General features: G+C 39.6%; 3 protein-coding genes and 1 pseudogene across 3 annotated transcripts; 3 read left to right on the top strand and 1 right to left on the bottom strand.

Moving 5' to 3' along the window:
- Window positions 1–1,295: 1,295 nt before the first annotated feature.
- LOC137714578 (multiple organellar RNA editing factor 8, chloroplastic/mitochondrial-like) lies at window positions 1,296–2,947 on the top strand (annotated as a pseudogene).
- Window positions 2,948–4,208: 1,261 nt separating this feature from the next.
- On the top strand, window positions 4,209–4,583 carry LOC137714577 (uncharacterized). Its single transcript, XM_068453764.1, has one exon. It carries the CDS (start codon window positions 4,209–4,211, stop codon window positions 4,581–4,583), a length of 375 nt encoding a protein of 124 aa, XP_068309865.1.
- Window positions 4,584–7,366: 2,783 nt separating this feature from the next.
- On the top strand, window positions 7,367–8,134 carry LOC137714576 (secreted RxLR effector protein 161-like). Its single transcript, XM_068453763.1, has one exon. It carries the CDS (start codon window positions 7,367–7,369, stop codon window positions 8,132–8,134), a length of 768 nt encoding a protein of 255 aa, XP_068309864.1.
- A 3,876-nt stretch (window positions 8,135–12,010) lies between these two features.
- On the bottom strand, window positions 12,011–14,159 carry LOC137714575 (receptor-like protein 3). The gene is made up of 3 exons (XM_068453762.1): window positions 13,141–14,159; window positions 12,938–13,052; window positions 12,011–12,730 (listed from the first exon to the last, which is right to left on the bottom strand). The coding sequence occupies exons 1-3, from the start codon at window positions 14,157–14,159 to the stop codon at window positions 12,011–12,013; spliced, it is 1,854 nt and encodes a 617-aa protein (XP_068309863.1).
- Between the last annotated feature and the right edge of the window lie 1,055 nt (window positions 14,160–15,214).

The raw sequence follows: 15,214 nt of genomic DNA, 5'->3' as shown, positions 1-15,214 counted from the left end.
GCCACCCATAGAGCACGACATAAAGGATAAGAACACAGGAAAACCGACCACTTCAGCACAATTAGAACGGGTTGGACACACCGATTTGAGGTTGAGTTGTCGCCGAACATCCTTCGGCTTCCATGTCAAAGTAAGAGTAGACAAATTTTGATTCAGGGACGATTGCAACCGTTTCCATTTCAAATGCCGGCCCCAAACACGTCCGAGTGAAGAACGCGTCTTTACCTTGGACTCGGCGCTACATAGAAGTCAAATTTTGTGTGCAATTATGTACCATGTTAGTATGTACTTTGGGGACTCAGCCACTCACAGAACACGACATAAAGGATAAGAACACAGGAAGGCCGACCACTTTAGCATAATTAGAACGGGGTTGGACACACCGATTTGAGGTTGAGTTGCCGTCGAACATCCTTCGGCTTCCATGTCGAAGTAAGAGTAGACAAATTTTGATTCAGGGACGAGCTGCAACCGTTTCCATTTCAAATGCCGGCCCCAAACACGTCCGAGTGAAGAACGCGTTTTTACCTTGGACTCGGCGCTACATAGAAGTCAAATTTTGTGTGCAATTATGTACCATGTTAGTATGTACTTTGGGGACTCAGCCACTCACAGAGCACGACATAAAGGATAAGAACACAGGAAGGCCGACCACTTCAGCATAATTAGAACGGGGTTGGACACACCAATTTGAGGTTGAGTTGCCGCCTAACATCCTTCGGCTTCCATGTCGAAGTAAGAGTAGACAAATTTTGATTCAGGGACGAGCTGCAACCGTTTCCATTTCAAACGCCGGCCCCAAACACGTCCGAGTGAAGAACACGTCTTTGCCTTGGACTCGGCGCTACATAGAAGTCAAATTTTGTGTGCAATTATGTACCTACCATGTTAGTATGTACTTTGGAGACTTAGCCACTCACAGAGCACGACATAAAGGATAAGAACACAGGAAGGCCGACCACTTCAACATAATTAGAACGGGGTTGGACACACCGATTTGAGGTTGAGTTGCCGCCGAACATCCTTCGGCTTCCATGTCGAAGTAAGAGTAGAGAAATCGAGGAAATATGAGAAAAAAAGATAGGAAGAGGGAGAAGAGATGGGGCGTCGCTGATTAATTCGACGGTCAGGGACTGGGGTGGTTATTACTGTTGTCTGGTGGATTCTTGGCGTGGACGAGGTGGTGGTTTGTTCGCGGTGATAAAGGGGCTAATTTAGAAATTGTGTTTGATTGGCATGAGTAGAAGTGAAAATGTTGCTAGATATTATAACGACAACCCATAAGAACAAAGATTATGGAGGTTCCTGATTCTTACTTAGATGTTAAAAACAAAGATTATGGAGGTACATATATGCATGTTTCTTCAAGTTGCATTTCAAAGAAGAACAAATTATTTATAGCAATTGATTCATTTAAGTCATAAGTCTCATTCCGTAATCGCTCTGGCAGTCTGATGCTATTTTGATTTTAGGTTTATTTCTTTATTTTTTCTGACAAAGGATAGTTTGAGGCTCTAGACTGTTACCGATGAAAGTTATTAGGCAGTTGATGTGGCAGCAGTGCTAGTGGCGTGTAGAACCGGTGAAATATAAAAACCCCTGTTGAAGGCTTTCTGCAACCCTAGTCAGTATTGAGTATAGTGTTTTCATGTAAAATATCATAATTTTGAACTAACCAGTTTCGTGTGTCGATTGCATCCGAAAAAAAATGATCCACGGTAATTTTCATTTCAAAATTTCTGTACTCCCAAGAATTGTGGTCCGGGTACTAAGTGTTATAGTAATATTAAACAGCGTGTGTTTTTTCTACATTGTATAGCCTTTTCAACTAAGTTAACGAGGAAAATTCTTTTATTCATGATTTGTCTGCTTTCTTGTTTGTTTTGGCAGGTTAACCTTTTATTAATGGCCAAGCAGTGCCATATGATCCCAAGTACCATGAGGAATGGATAAGAAACAATAGTCGAGCAAATGGGAGAAACAGACGTAATGACAGACCTAGTAACTTTGACAGATCAAGGAACTTTGAAAGGAGAAGGTAAAATATGCAGAATCGTGATTTTTAGAATATGGGTCCATCTCCTATGCCTAATCAAGCTGGGCCAAATTCAGGACCTGGACTTGCCAACATGGGTCCTCCACCCCCCAACAGGGGTCCAATGTCCCCCAACATGGGTCCTCCACCCCCTAACAGGGCTCCAATATCTCCCAACATGGGTCCTCCACCCCCAACAGGACTCCAATGCCGCCTCCCAACATGGGTCCACCAAACAACTACAATAATCCCCAGCCAAGCAACAACTGGAATTCTGGGCCACTAATCAGCTATAATCAGGCGCCCCCCAACAGCCACAATTAGATGCCGCCTAACAACTACAATCAGATGCCTCCCAATAACCGGAGAGGGGTGCCACCAAAGAACATGGCTCCACCTCCTAATGCAGGACGGAATGATCCTGGACAATACCAGAATAACTACATGCCAGACAGGGATGTTGGAGTCAATCCTGGTCCAAACCATTACTAAGCTTGAGGCCAGTTGCAGTATGATGAGTCTTGTAGGCATGTTGTAGATAAACGAGGAGGTTGCTCGAGATGGGCTGTAGGTTGCAATGCTGCTGGTCTTGAATGATATTTCGTTTGGCATATTGCTGTGGTCGGAACCTTGTTGCATTTTATCCAAATATGATTACACTTTCAAGGTCATATCTTATGCGATTAGTCGTGTCTGTACTTTGTTGCGCGGTATGAGTTCTTTCAGGTAGTGCACATATTGACAGAAAGCAGACTGCATGGGGATCCTTGTTAAATGGAACATGTTAATTTGCAGTCCTCTGTGAAGATTATGTGTTGCTATTCTTTTCTAGATTGTTTTTGTAAAATCATTTGTGAATGGCAATGAATTATGCCGAGGATCTTTGAGAGATTAGTTGACTTGGCAATCAAGTTAATGAAATCTTTCATGATTCTCGGAACCTTAAAGGAATAAACATATTGGAGTCCTAATTACTTGCAATCAATTTAAGGCCTTTTATTAGGAGAATACAAGGAATGAGAGTCATGAGGGGACTCTGATTTGATTAGAGAATATTAGGGTGGATATCCTTTCCGTTAATAGGGTAGAATCGATAGAAACCCTAGATATGTAACCAAGAAGCAGTCCCTGCTTCCATACCGTCCGAATCACAAAACTACAAACCTATTTCGCTAGTATAATTCATAAAGAGGTATTGGAAGTAGAAGACTTCTTCAACTTTGCACCAGAAGCACTCATTGAGACAGGTAAGTATTTCACGATCATATATATGCATGTCATTTGCCATGCAACATGCATATGTGAATATGGTCTGCATATTGTTTCCTCTGTGATCCTAATACCATGCTGTTAGATCCTTGGGATAATTTTACATGTGGTATCAGAGCCACATAGTGTGGTTAGGGTTCAATATTAGGTCTTACAGATATGATCCGGGGATGATAGATTCCTGTGATAATAAACTTCCGCTGGGTTGATGATATTGTCCTGTAATCTTCATGCATAAACTATGAAGTTGCATATATATTGCTGCTGTTTTAACCATCGACAGATATAAACGAAAAAGAAAGAAGTAAAGAACATGGGTCATAACCTGGCTAGAAGAACATTTGTTCATCAATGTTATACTGATGAATATAATGTAAAATTGATTACAAGAATCAAAATGGCTAATCTGCTCAAAAGTGTTTAGTGTGCTTTGATTGCTTGTTGTCCAAATGATTGGACCTGACTCATTTGATAAATTTGAAATTATTAATCTGCCTATAGGTGTTTAATTACTATTGTTGAAATTCAAATGAGTTAGTGTATAATGGAGCATGGAAATGACAAGATTATGTAATCCATCTGCTCAAAAGTGTTGGATATATATATATATATATATATATATATATATGTTGCCCTTGTGTTCTATGTTTGGATTATGCAAAACTAATATAAGCAACTTCAGTCCAAAGATGTTGTTGTGTTTATATGCTGTTGAAGAAATGAGGAAACTTGTATTAAGGTTCTTCTCTATATCTGTCATAAAATTTATATCAAATATTCATAAATTGCTTGTTCGCTGGATGTAGTACCTCATACCACGTCACTCAATTTTACCAATATTGAAACATTGACTGGTTTGAATTTTAAGAAGTGGAAAGAGGACATTGAAATAGTGCTGGGACTGATGGACCTGGATTTGGCTTTGAGAGAAGATCAGCCTGCAGCAATCACTGATGCAAGCATTGCAGATCAAAGAGTCAAGTTTGAAAGACGGGAAAGAGCAAATAGGATGTTAATGATGATAATGAAAAAGGCCATGGCTCAGTCAGTGAAAGGAGGAATCCCAAAGCATACCAATGCTAAGGCTTTTCTTGCTGCTATTGGGGAAAAATTCAAAGAATCAGAAAAGGCTGAGGCTGGCACCTTTCTTACTCAACTCACTTCCATGAATTTCGATGGAGTTGGGAGTGTGCGTGAGCACATTGTCAAAATGGCAGACCTTGCTCAAAAACTCAAAGACCTTGAAGTGGCTGTAACTGATCAGTGCATATGGCACTGAATTCACTACCTGCAAAATATGGTCAGCTCAAGGTGTCCTATAACACTTCGAAAGACAAGTGGGGCATTGACGAGTTAATCTCAATCTGTGCTCAAGAAGAAGACAGGCTTAAAATTGATAAGACTGTAGAAGTGCATTTTGTTCAAACTGAAAAAGGCACAAAGGCTCTAAATGCTAGTCCTGTGAATGCTGCCAACAAGAAGAAAAAGGTCAATTCTTTCCCTTCAATTAAGAATACTAACACTTTTAAAGGATCTCACAAACTTAAACCTGTGAACACTGAAATTGATAAAGAAAAAGAGTGTTATTTCTGCAAAGAAACAGGCCATATGAGGAAGAATTGCATTGGTTTCAAAAACTGGCTTGTTAAGAAACGTAAAAGTATCAATGTTTTTGTTTGTGTTGAGTCAAATTTAGTTTTTATTCCCCTTCAAAGCTGGTGGTTTGACACTGGATGCTCCATCCACATAACCAATTCTTTGCAGGGGGAAACAAGGGAGGTAAACAATGACGTCTACAACGTTTTTGTGGGAAATGAGAGCAAGGTGGCTATGGAGTCTGTTGGCAGTGTCAAGTTGCTTTTAGCGTCTGGTTTTATTTTGAATTTAAGTCCAGTTTTATTTGTACCTTCAATGCGAAGGAGTTTAATTTCAACATCAAAGTTAGTTGAGTCAGGAATTACCTTTGTTGGAGACAATGAAAGTGTAAAGTTTTTCCATTCACATAATATCAACACCTTGCTTGGCAGTGCATTTCTCAAAACTGACATGTGGCAAATGGATTGTAGTTATTACAATGAGTGTTTTAATGTGTCACTAAACGGTTCTAAAAGCAAGATAACTTCTGAAAAATCATCAATACTTTGGCATAAAAGATTGGGACACATTTCAAAAGAAAGATTGTTAGCACTTTCTCAACAACACTTATTGCCACAGTTAGATTTCAGTGATTTCAAGGAGTGTATTGACTGTTTTAAGGGAAAACATACGAATACAAGAAAGTTAGGTTCAAATAGAAGTCAAAACTTGCTAGAAATAATTCATACTGATATCTGTGGACCATTTCCAAATAAAACAATCTGTGGGAACAGTTATTACATCACTTTTATTGATGATTTTTCAAGGTTTTCATATGTGTTTTTGATTTCTAATAAGTCTTTAGCACTTGATTGTTTTAAAATATTTCATTTGGAGGTTGAAAAACAACTTGAAAAATGAATTAAGATTGTGAGATCCGATAGAGGTGGTGAGTATTTTGGCAGGTATACTGAAACTAGACAGCATAAGGGACCTTTTGCAACTTACCTTGAACAAAATGGCATTAGTGCTCAGTACACAACCCCTGGAACTCCACACCAAAATGGAGTGGTAGAAAGAAAGAACAAAACTCTCAAGGACATGGTTCGATCAATGCTTGCACACTCATTGCTGCCGAGTTTTCTTTGGGGAGAAGCATTGAAGACTTCTAATTGCATTTTGAACCGTGTTCCAAGTAAGTCAGTAAAGTTGGTGCCTTTTGAATGCTGGACGGGGAGAAAACCTAGCTTTCATCACTTCCATGTGTGGGGATGTAAAGCTGAGGCCAGGTTCCATAACCCTAATTAGAAGAAGTTGGATCCAAGAACAACTAGCTGTTGGTTTATTAGCTATCCAGATAAGTCTAAAGGATTCAGATTTTATTGTCCCAATTCTAGCACTCGCATTATGAAGACTAATAATGCCAAATTTATCGAAGAAAGCTCCATCTGCGATTCAATAAGAGTAGCACCTGACTTTGAAGAAACAAGTCTACCATTACTTGATCTCCAAGAAACCACTGTCCAAGTTACTGAAATATCTCAACCAATGCTGCTCCAAAGTGACAGTTAATTTTCAAGAGTGCGGCAATGCTTCCTGACTACACTGATAATGCAAATATGCCTGCACTAACTAAGGTCACCACAGCATCACTATCTACTGCATTCAATGAGGCAGCAGCTGCATCATTCCATATACCAACTGAAGTTCAACAGGAAGCACAGAATATAAGAAGATCTCAAAGTAATCGAAAAGCTAACATTTCCTTAGACTTTGTGTACCTCAATGAAGCTGAGCATAATATAGGAGATGATGATGATCCTACCTCTTTCAATCAAGCAGTCTCGAGTGCTAGATCAAAGCTATGGTATGCAGCTATGGAAGAAGAACTGCACTCGATGCACAAAAATAATGTATGGACCTTAGTCCCAAATGATCAGCATGTTACAAAAGTGGTAGGCTGTAAATGGGTCTACAAAACAAAAAAAGACTCTCAGGGACAAATTGACGAACATAAAGCAAGATTGGTGGCTAAAGGATTTACTCAGAGAGAAGGATTCGATTACAATGAAACCTTTTCTTCAGTGTCAACCAAGGATTCCGTGAGAGTTATTCTAGCTCTTACGGCACACTTTGATCTCGAGCTTCATCAAACGGATGTCAAGACTGCCTTCCTTGGAGACTTGAAGGAAGACATTTACATGGCACAACCACCAGGATTTGTTGAAAGGGGGAAGGAATCATTGGTCTGCAAATTAAACAAGTCCATTTATGGGCTAAAACAAGCTTCAAGACAGTGGAACAAGAAGTTTGATCAAGTTATGACAGCAACAGGTTTTCAGGAAAACAGGATGGATGAATGTGTGTATTTGAAGGTCAGTGACTCTAAGTTTATATTCTTGGTTTTATATGTCGATGATATACAATTGGCAAGCTCAGATATATCATTGTTACATGCAACCAAGAAACTGTTGACAAAACTTTGATATGAAAGATTTGGGTGAAGCTCAGTTTGTGCTCGGCATTGAAAGAATACGAGATCGTAACATAAGAGTCCTTGGTCTTTCTCAAAAAAAATACATTGACAGAGTCATCAGAAGATATAACATGAAAAAGTGCTCCAGTGGAGACTTGCCTATTGGAAAAGGGGATAAAATGAGTACTGAACAAAGTTCCAAAAATGAGTTGGAGAAGGAAAGCATGAAGGACAAGCCCTATGCATCTTTAGTTGGCAGTTTAATGTATGCTCAAGTGTGCATTAGGCCTGACTTGGCATTTGCAGTGAGTGTGTTAGGAAGATTTCAATCAAATTCTGGTACAGCTCATTGGATTGCAGCCAAGAAAGTTCTCAGGTATTTGAAGAGGACAATGGACTACATGTTGACTTATAGCTATGTTGATAACCTGCAGTTAGTGGCATACATAGATTCGGATTTGGCTGGATGTGTGGATGACAGAAAATCAACCAACAGTTATATTTTCTTACTCGCAGGCGGAGCTGTCTCGTGGAAGAGTGCAAAACAAAGCACTATTGCATCTTCCACTATGGAAGCTGAATTTATCGGATGTTATGCAGCAACTAAACAAGCTATTTGGTTGAGAAATATGGTGAAGGAACTAAGGGTCATTGATAATATTGAGAAACCACTAAGGATATACTGCGACAACAAGGCATCAGTATTCTTTTCGAAAAACAACAAAAGATCGTTAGCTTGTAGACTGATGGTGATGGACATAAAGTATCTAAAAGTTTAAAAGTTAGAGATGAAGTGAGAAAAGGAACAGTGGATATTCAACACATCAACACTGAGATTATGACAGCTGATCCAATGACAAAGGCTTTATTAGTGGGAGTCTTTAAACGGCATGTTCACAATATGGGCATTAGAGAGTCTTTTGATTCAATTAATGAGTGGGAGTAAGCACTCGATTGATTGATAGTTGTTTCTTTCAAGTTATTTTGGATTGTTATTTGACTATTGGATTGAAGAATTAATATTTGAAATTTCTTTGACATATAATTTTGTACTAATGGATGAATCAGTTTGTATTATAGGGAACTGGAATTTTGACTGCTAGTTCTATACATCATGATCTCATTAGTAACACAATACCTTTGAGATAAGTGTTTATGTGATCATGGAGGAAAAATACAATTTCATTTGTATTTTTATTTCCTTGGTTCTGCACTTAATTTCAAGGGTGACAGGTTACTGTAAAAGGGCATGATTGCATATTTTAGTGGACTCTAGTGATCACCATATATTTTTATCTCATTAAGGGGTTCTCATTGACATGCAAGTGGGAGAATGTAAAATCATTTGTGAATGGCAATGAATTATGCCAAGGATCTTTGAGAGATTAGTTGACTTGGCAATCAAGTTAATGAAATCTTTCATGATTCTCGGAACCTTAAAGGAATAAACATATTGGAGTCCTAATTACTTGCAATCAATTTAGGGCCTTTTATTAGGATAATACAAGGAATGAGAGTCATGAAGGGACTCTGATTTGATTAGAGGATATTAGGGTGGATATCCTTTCCGTTAATAGGGTGGAATTGATAGAAATCCTAGATATATAACCAAGAAGCAGTCCCTACTTCCATACCGTTCGAATCACAAAACTACAAACCTATTTCGATAGTATAATTCATAAAGAGGTATTGGAAGTAGAAGACTTCTTCAACTTTGCACCAAAAGCACTCATGGCGACAGGTAAGTATTTCACGATCATATGTTACACCCGCCCCTGCTTATAAGGATAATTCTGTAATTCTCCCTAAAAATTTATAGAATTATCACTTTAGTCCTCAATTTGTCACCTAATCAAGATCTAAAAAATTTAAATTCTTATCCTATCCCTAGGCTGCCACGTGGCAGCACCCCAACTCCCTTCCCTTTTTCTCTTTTGCCCCCCCCACCTGCCGTGACGCCCTTTCTTTCTTCCCTCTTTTTCTTTTTCTTCTTTTCCTTTCTTTTGTCTTGTTTTGTCTGCACCTTTCTTCTCTCCTTCGAAACTCTCCCATTTCTCTCCTTCTTCTTCACCGTGAAAGTGCACACACACACACACACACCCACAGTTGCACCAGCTCAGGGAGAGTCACCATCGTCACCATTCAACTGCATCTCTCTCTCTCCCCCCTGCTCGCGGCGCCGGGAGGACACGAGCACCTCCGGCGAGTTTTGTTATTTTTTTCGGTTGGGTAAGCCTTGTTTCTTCCTTTTTCTTCATGTTAGACGTGGCCTAGATGTGTTTACTGAGAGTGGGTTCTTTATTTCCAAGGTTTTGTGGTGTTTTTGGCACGGGTGAAGGCTCACCCAAATTTCCGGCGAGTTGTGTGGTTTCCAAGGGTTTTCAGGCCACCACAGGCCGTTTCACAGCGAACCAAAGGTATAAAACTACTCCTCTCGTCTAGTGCTTCATTTTGGTACCTAGATCAGGGTCTAGGTTGCATGTTTGGCGTTGGCCGGAGCTGTGAAAGCTCCGGCGTCCTTCTCCGGTGCACCCAGGCCTTCGGGCCGTTCTCCACCCCCCACGGGCTTTAGGCCTGTTTTGGTCTTTGGCCCAAAACCCTAACCCTTTCTTTTTTTGTTTTTATTTTTGTTTCTTTAAAAACCCAAAGGCCTTAGGGCCTGTTAGCCAAACCCATTACCCTTTTTAATTGGGCCTTAGGGCCTGTTAGCCAAACCCATTACCCTTTTTAATTGGGCCTTTGGGCCATATGGTTTCAAACCCAAACCCAGCCCACCTAAAACCTAAACCCAATTATCCTAACCCAAACCCTAAAGCCCAAACCCATTGACCCTGACCCGTGACCCGTGACCCGTGACCCTTACCCGTTGACCCTGACCCGTTGACGTTGACTGGGTTAATGGTCAGCGTTGACTTTTGACTTTGACCAGTAAACGGTCAACATTGACTTTGACCGTTGACTTTTTGAGTTTTCGTGCGGGGACCCTCCTTGGCTAATTTCGACGTTCTAAACCCGTTTCCGATGTTCGTTTTCTCAAATTCAATCGTTTGAGTAGAGTTTGACTGAAAGTATCAATTGTGTGTTTAGGTGCGATTCTTAGCAGTGATTCCGTTATTCCTGGTTGGTACGGCTTGCACCATTGGTGTACGGTAAGTGGACCCCTTAAAAAAAATGCATGTTTTAATGGTAGAATTGCATACATGAAAAGCATGATTTGATGATTATGTTTTATGAAACGTTTTACGAAATAACATGCTTATTGAGGCTAGTTTGAATTATATTATTTTTCCTATAACCCATGTTCTTATAGAATATCTGATGGATGACGATATGATATTTAGAACATGTTTAGAACACTTCTTTATAGTATAGATGATGGATGACTTTATACTATGAAGTTGATTTTCAATATATGTATGTTCACTGGTTTTGTACTTACCTAGTGGTCATTTTCGCTACGGGACGTAGGGATAGATCCGGTTCGTCCCGGGCGACGGTTTGGTGTTGGCATAGGGCCTGGAGTGTGTTTTCCTCTGACTGTCTGCTTAGAGACGTGGAGCCGGCAAGGGGCCTGAAGTGTATTTTCCTTTGACTGTCTGCTCAGAGACGGGGAGCCGGCATGGGGCCTGAAGAGTTATATCGGACATTCACTAGTGTTTATTATTTTATGCAAATTATGATTTGAGACATTGTACGACATGCTAGGTTTCGGAAAACCTATGTTTCTCATTATATATGTGTTTTCATAAAACCTGGGGGTTAGTATGTTGATAACTGTTTTATTATATATATATATATATCAACTTGGTCCACTCATGTTTGTTTTGCGCCCCCTTCAGGACCTAGGAACGAGGAATACGACCTGAGCTACGAGGCGTTCCCCTACCAGTGATTTTGTGTTATATTCGCTCTGTTTCGCCATCTATTGTAATAGCACTTCTCTATCTTAGTTCTGCTTGTACTCTGTGTTAGACTTATGCTCTGGACGTGTTGTGTATTACCTAATTTCAATACTTAGAAGTTGAACTTTTATTTGTGTGTTTAGCCTTTATTGTGTACTTTAGATTATTTCTTAGTTTTTGTTTAAATTAATTGGCTTTCGTCACCCTTCAGGTGTCGGCCAGCACGTGACCATCTCGATGTCCGTAGGACCTCGAGGTCGGGGCGTGTCATCATATATATGCATGTCATTAATGCTATGCAACATGCATATATGAATATGGTCTGCATATTTTTTCTTCTGTGATCCGAATACCATGCTGTTAGATCCTTGGGATAATCTTACAGTTTTTGCATGCTATCCTCTCACATTGGTTTTTGCATATTTTCGTGATGATGTTATTTTGCTAGAAAAATGTCATGTTACGTTGTCAATTTGGTAACCCGATTCTCAGTTTGGTCCCTGAATCAAATTTTTGACTTCTTTTGGCTATATTTGGGGTGAGGGATTTCCAAGTCTCAAGGAATCGAGACCAATTTAGAGGGGATTGGAGATGTGGGAGGGATATGAGAGGGATTTGTGAATTACGAATTACGAGTCATTTACAAAGCAATAACTTCGATAGCATAGGGACGTTTATTATAAAATAAAATACATAACATAGGTTTATATTCGAAGCCCTCAAATGTAACCGAGAAAAAACAAAGAACTTTATTTAGCTAAGCCATCGTTTCATCCTATTCATGCGCACTGCTAACATGACATGGAGCCTATCCTGTACATTGTTTGTGAACTGAAAGTACGCATATCTCCATGTCTTCTTTACGATCAAAGAACCAAATACTCCCCAGAATCCGAAAATAAACCCGAACACAGCTGAAATATAGAACCATGGTAGTCGATGCCCATCGTCCTCATCATCGCGGTTATTCCTACCATGCGCATCCATACGAAACTCATTTGGAAGCGGTGCACCGCAAAGTTTTGGATTCCCCTCAAATGCAGAAGCTTCAAAGCTTTGGAGCTGAGTGCTTGTTGGGATTGGACCTTCGAGATTATTGTACGAGATATCAATTCCCTTTAAGAAATTAAGGCTCGCCAGAGACGATGGGATTTTTCCGGACAAGTGATTCGTGGAGAGATCCAAATATTCTAAGTTCTTAAGGTTAGACATTTGATCTGGAATGTTGCCGGAGAAGTTGTTCTCGTCTAGACGCAACACTTGGAGAAGCTGCAGTTGGCCAATCTCAGGCGGTATATTACCGGTAATGTTGTTGATAGAGAGATCTATCATTGGATGAAAGTTAGACAATCTGCGGGGTAAGCTGTGTGCGACCGTGTAAAGAGGCAATTCGAGTTCATAATGGTCTGCTTGAGCTGCAACAGGTTCATGTACCAACGCCGGTACTCTACAAAAGTTCTTTTGGAAATTCACCTGAAATAAGGTTGATTGCCAAGTTTATTTGAAAAAGTCTTGGTAGATCAGTCCCCAGCCAGCTAGGAATTGTCCCTGTGATTTTGTTACCTTGCAGACTCAAGATCACTAGACTCTTTAGCTTTGCTAACCATGAGGTAGTCGACCGGTGAGATCACAAAACAGCAGGGTAAAAATTCGAAGATTTTGAAATCCATCAAAACGAACCATGTCATCGTCAGATGGCATTCCTTCACCTTTAAAGGAATATGAAAGGATTAGTGCTCGAAGACTTTTGCAATGCATCAACATCTTCATTGCTCCAGTGACATTTTCCATGTCACTAAGAGAGAGGAAGGACAGAGAGTTCAACGAAAGAATCTCGGATTGTATTTGCCCCTCTAGATTGTTCAATGAACTTGTTCCTATACAGGTCAAGTTTGGTAAGCTCAACACGTTTAGAGAAATTAAGCTTCGCAATGTTTCCTTCCAAGTTATTTTGTCCCAAACGTAGTTCTACAAGGTTGGTGCAATTCATCAAAGATTGGGGCAACGGGCCTTGCAGGTCGTTGAAATTGAGCATTACGATTTTTAACCTGGAGAGCTTCCCCAAACGGAGAGGGAGCACTGCGCATAGTTGATTGAAGGAGAGGTCAAGGATTGCGAGGTTGGTGAGGTTGACAATTTTATCACTAATGCCTCCATATAGTGAATTTAGAGGTATTGCAACTTCTTCGAGTTTGATAGCATTATAGATATCTTCTGGAAGTAGCCCTGAGAGATTATTGTGACCAGCATGAAAAATCTGCAACTCGGAACACCTCCCAAAACCGAGGTAAATGTTGCCACTGAATTGGTTTGAGGAAAAATCCAACACTTTAATCAAGGGGTTAGAATGGAGACATATAGAGGATGGGATGTACCTGGAGAAGGAATTGTTGTTGACGTTGAAACTTGTCAAATTCCAAGCATGCATGAAGAACGAAGATGGAATTGGACCATGGAAGTGATTGCTTGACAAATCGAGTGTCCGGATGTTGCCGGATGTTAGAGACAAAGGTAGCTCTCCAGAAAGAAGGTTATAGCTCAAATCAAGAATCTTAAGAGAATTCAAGGACTCAAAGAGTTTATTTTTGAGTGAACCGTGAAGTGAATTGCTGGAGAGATTCAAGTGGGTGAGATGCGTGAGGTTTGCAAGTGAGGATGACGAGGTAAAAATAACTCCGTCGAGCCGTTCCGAGGGTAAGAGCAAATTGATGACCCGACCTTCCGGATTACACGTGATGCCTTCCCAACTACAGCAATTAACAGAATTCCAATTTAAAGGAGGAGAGTATAGAGTGAGGTTGAAGGACAAGAGAGAGCTATGATCATTTTGGTTGCATGCATGGATATTAGGAGATATAATGGACGTGAATAAGAGGATCATGAGAAGGAAGCCATGAGCCATTGTGTTTGAAGGCTTGCTGCAGCTCAATGCTTTTTGTCTTCATATATATAGCAGGATCTCGAGTCTCTGCATTTAAAAAAAAGAAAACTAATGAAAAGGGTTTGAAAATTTTGAGTTTTAACGATAAGGACAAAATAAAGGGTAAAATGAATAGTACCAGAATTGACTTTTTAGTGTAAAAATATGGTTTTTCATTAAAATGAACAGTATTGTAAGCTTTTTGTTAAAACTTCCTTTAAAAAATTATGCTTCATTAGATGGAAAAGCAGCTTTTGCAACATTAGAAAACAACCATAACCACACATTAGAAGTCGAGGGGTCCTCCAATATCCCAATTGAGAATTTGGCAAACAAGCATAACCACACAATGCAATTTTTCCAATCAAGACGTCGAAAAGAGATTTTCCACTAAGGAACCCACAAACGACGACCTTCGCTCATTGGATCTACCAAAGAAAATTCAAGGTAGGACAGATGATAGCAACAAGGATAATAAGCTTAATTAGGCCCCAAGTACATGGAAACTTAAAAAAAAAAATGCTAGTGTTTTTTTATAAAAAGCACTTCAGCTTCAGCTGCTTCAAGTGTTCCTTTCTAAAAGCATTTCAAGTAGTTTCTCTTATTTTATTATAAAAACTTTCAAAATTACAGTCAATTTTTTGTCAACATTGTTAAAAGCTCTTTTGATGATCTTGAACACTTTTAGTTACTTTAAAAGAACGGTCAAACATGTCTAGTCTTGCGAAGTCTAGCTAAAATTAAGAATAGAGAAGTGGTGAGTGCTCTTTATCTCAAAACTTAAAACGCGTATTTGACCTAGCAAAATGACATTATATCGCTAAAACACTCATATGTCACAGAGAAGCATTAATTGTTGTTCATCTCCCCTTGTATTAGGGGCACAAATTGGACACAGGGACCCCAACCTTAAAGTCTCAAACTGTATTCGAATTGCTTCATAATTTGGTCCACTAATTAAATGTCATGCATCTGTATTTTTCATATGAATTAAAATAAGATGCATCATACTGGCAATGTCCAATAAGATGCCGTAT

Source organism: Pyrus communis, chromosome 14 (genome assembly GCF_963583255.1).
Source record: "Pyrus communis chromosome 14, drPyrComm1.1, whole genome shotgun sequence".
Lineage (NCBI taxonomy): Eukaryota > Viridiplantae > Streptophyta > Magnoliopsida > Rosales > Rosaceae > Pyrus > Pyrus communis.
The sequence above is the reverse complement of the archived record's forward strand: the minus strand, read 5'-3'. Positions and strand labels throughout refer to the sequence as shown.

What these genes read in the sequence shown, in the direction of transcription:
- LOC137714577 (XM_068453764.1), top strand. Translation starts at nt 4,209, where the DNA reads ATGGACCTGGATTTGGCTTTGAGAGAAGATCAGCCTGCAGCAATCACT.
- LOC137714576 (XM_068453763.1), top strand. Translation starts at nt 7,367, where the DNA reads ATGAAAGATTTGGGTGAAGCTCAGTTTGTGCTCGGCATTGAAAGAATA.
- LOC137714575 (XM_068453762.1), bottom strand. Translation starts at nt 14,159, where the DNA reads ATGGCTCATGGCTTCCTTCTCATGATCCTCTTATTCACGTCCATTATA. An exon ending in GAGCTTACCAAACTTGACCT is followed by an intron (nt 13,053 to 13,140) that starts GTATAGGAACAA and finishes CCTCTCTCTTAG; the next exon opens with TGACATGGAAAATGTCACTG. An exon ending in TGCCATCTGACGATGACATG is followed by an intron (nt 12,731 to 12,937) that starts GTTCGTTTTGAT and finishes ACCTTATTTCAG; the next exon opens with GTGAATTTCCAAAAGAACTT.